This window comes from Ovis aries, chromosome 7, assembly GCF_016772045.2.
Source record: "Ovis aries strain OAR_USU_Benz2616 breed Rambouillet chromosome 7, ARS-UI_Ramb_v3.0, whole genome shotgun sequence".
Taxonomy (NCBI): Eukaryota; Metazoa; Chordata; class Mammalia; order Artiodactyla; family Bovidae; genus Ovis; species Ovis aries.
This window is the reverse complement of record NC_056060.1, coordinates 21,558,289-21,561,357: the sequence shown is the minus strand read 5'-3', so window position 1 is coordinate 21,561,357 and position 3,069 is coordinate 21,558,289. Positions and strand designations below refer to the sequence as shown.

The 3,069-nt window shown below is 63.1% G+C and overlaps 1 protein-coding gene across 1 annotated transcript; it reads right to left on the bottom strand.

Moving 5' to 3' along the window:
• Positions 1-221: 221 nt before the first annotated feature.
• CEBPE (CCAAT enhancer binding protein epsilon) lies at positions 222-2,313 on the bottom strand. The gene is made up of 2 exons (XM_027972174.3): positions 1,310-2,313; positions 222-749 (listed from the first exon to the last, which is right to left on the bottom strand). Exons 1-2 carry the CDS (start codon positions 1,817-1,819, stop codon positions 414-416), a joined length of 846 nt encoding a protein of 281 aa, XP_027827975.1. The 5' UTR covers positions 1,820-2,313; the 3' UTR covers positions 222-413.
• Positions 2,314-3,069: the final 756 nt, after the last annotated feature.

The following is a 3,069-nucleotide window of genomic DNA, read 5'->3' as shown; positions in this document are numbered from 1 at the left end:
GTGTGGTATGCTGGGGGACAGCTATGGGCAGCTTGTCTGCTGAATTTCCCAAGTGTTTATTTGGGCCTGGAATCGAGAGGCATACAGACCTAGCCTTGCGCATTCCCTGCCCGCAGAGCCTCCATCACACACACACCCCCACCCCCCCCCCCACACCCCCACCCCCACACCCCTACCCCCACACCCCCACACCGGCCCAGGCCCAGTGCACAGCCCCAGCACCAAGTCATACGCAGTTTTATTCAGCCACAGAATCATCATGCCAGGCCTGCCCTCCTCCTTGCCCCCTGCTGCCACTTGCCCGTGGTCTCTCTCTGGCTGGGCCTGAGAGGGGCTCTGGGCCCCAACGAGGGCGGGTGTCCGAAAGGTCAGGCTGGGCTCGGGAGCTGGGGCCCACAGTCTGCCAGGTGGGCTCAGCTGCAGCCCCCCACGCCCTTGATGAGGTTGGCGGCCTCAGGGATCTGGCGGAAGAGGTTGCGCAGCGTGTCCAGCTCCTGGGTCAGCTGTTCCACGCGGCTGCGCAGGCGCTCGTTCTCGGCCATGTACTCCAGCACCTTCTGCTGCGTCTCCAGGATGCGCCGCTTGGCCTTGTCCCGGCTCTTGCGCACCGCGATGTTGTTCCGCTCCCGCCGCAGCCGGTACTCCAGGCTGTCTTTGTTCACCGCCTTCTTGCCCTTGTGTGAGGGGCCCGCTGGGGAGGGCGCCTTGAGGAGCGGGCTGCAGGGGGGCGCGGCAGCGGCCAAAGGGGCCTGCAGGGGGAGGCACGGAGGGAAAGGAGTGAGGGTGTGGGGCAGGAATCCCACCAGCCGGAACAGGTGAGAGGCGTCCGAGGGACCTGGGATTCAGGGCTAACTCCTGGCCCCGTCACAACGACCACCGCCCTGCCAGGACCCGCTGCTTGGACCCATACTGCCTTTCATGTCCCCCACACGCTCTGAGGCCATTTTCCTTCCATCTGTCTTGAGTCTCCAGTTCTACCCTCAGCAGGCATTTCCTCTTCTAGAAGCAGGAGGCAGCACAGAAATGAGAGGAGGGGCCTGGTGGGCAGCAGAGAAGCTGGAGGGGGATGTCCTTAGATCAAGGCAGGCCAGCTGGTCACAGAGACTGCAGGACACATGGGTTCCAGCCACACAGTGGGGCTTCAGGTGGGAGTGAATTCACAGAGAGGCCAAGCGGGGTCATGGCTAGGTGTAGAGCACAGAGGGCTTGGGTGGGTAGATTTCACACAGCAACACCACACATGGACCCCGAGCACACGGCCTCCCTCCAGCCCCTGGGGTGGCAGGGAGGAGAACTGAGCTGTTCTTACCTTGAGGACGCGCAACGGCTGGCTGGGTGACGCCAGGCCTGGGGGCAGGTGCATGGCTGTCTGTCCACAGTGTGCCACTTGGTACTGCAGAGGGTTGTAGCCGCTGCGGCTGGCCCCCCGGCTGCCCTCAGGCCCCCTAGGCTCCTCCTTCACGGCCACGGCCCTGGGGTCGTAGCTCCCTGGGCTGCTGTAGATGCCAGGCCCCAAGGCCTTCCTGTCGGGGCCGAAGGTATGTGGGGGATAGGTGAAGGGCCGTGGGTCAGCCGGCAGGTAGTGGGGGAAGGCAGGGGTCCCGGGGCCCTTAAGGCCTCGGGCCTCAGGGGCTGGCTTCACGGCGAAGAGGTCGGAGAGGAGCTGTTCTTCCCCAGACTCGATGTAGGCAGACAGGTCGATGGAGGCCTCATGCTCACACATGTCCCCCAGCTCCCCAGGCCCCGCGCGGGCCCCTGAGAACTCCAGTGGCTGCTGGCCAGCGCGGGGCTCGCACTCGTAGTAGGTCCCGTGGGACATGGCCGGCCCGCCCCCTCGGCTCCCCGCCCCTGGCCGCCCCGCTCTTGGGGCACCCTCCGGGATGCTCGGCTGTCTGTCTCCCCCTGCCCTAGATCTGCCCTCTCCGATCTCCGCCGTCACCCACTCCTGTGTGGTCTCTCTCCTCCCTCCTCTGCTGTTTCCTTTTCCTTCCTCTGTAGTCAATGCCTCTTTTCTCTTCCCTTTTTTCCCCTCTCTCCCTGGGGTGACTCAGGGAGGGGCAGGGCGCACCCCAGAGGGAGGGATGTAAGCCTTAGAGAATCGGAGCCTCTGGCCTATTTAGCAGATGGGGGCTACTCTGGTCAGGCCCCAAGCCAGGGTTCTAAGATGCCCGGGAGCCAATGCTTCTGGGAATGTCTCCCCCTCCCAGTCAAGTCCAGGGAGGGGGTTTCCAGAATTCTCGATGAGGGCAACACCTCACTCTGAGTGTCCTTCTTCCTCTGACTTCCAAATGTCCTGTGCAGAAAGGGCCCAGTCAGAAGGAAGAGAGGAACCCTCTTCCAGTGCCGACCCCCAGCCTGATCCGAGCTCCTCCCTGGACACACCTCCTTCTCAGTCCCCCCCCCCCCCCCCCGCAACAGTGCTGGGCTCCACCTACCAGAGCCACCCTGTTCCTTTTGTAGTCCCACCTCTCCAAACCACTCTCCTGGGTGCAGGCCAGGGATGTTGTTTGAGGGGTTTAGGAAGCAGTGATGGGCTTCCCAGATGGCTCAGCGGTAAAGAATCTGCCTGCAGGAGATGCAGGTTCGACCCCTGGATTGGAGGAAATGGCAACCCACACCAGCATTCTTGTCTGGAGAATCCCATGGACAGAGGAGCCTGGTGGGCTACAATCCATAGGGTCACAGAATTGGATACGACTGAAGCGATTGAGCACAGCACACACACAGGAAGCAGTGATAAGTCTGGGACCAAGCCATACACTAGGATCTGTCTTCTGGAGCAGAGCAGGCTCTTCTAAGTTTTGCACGGGGTCTGTGCAATAGCCCAAGCCTTCACATGTTTCCAGCCCAGGCTACCTCTAGCAACCTGGCACTGTCCCTGACTGCCCTGTCTTGGCAGGGCTGGTCAGGGCTTGGGCTCCATGCCCCAGACCCTGGCGGCCTCAGCAACAGCTGCGCTCCTCTGGTGGCTCCAGCGCCTGGCCTGTGCTGCCAGAGCCTCGGGCTGGCGCTCTGCCCTGTACAGGTCCTGAGGGCTCTGCCCGTTTCCTGTGGCCGGGCCGCAGGGCT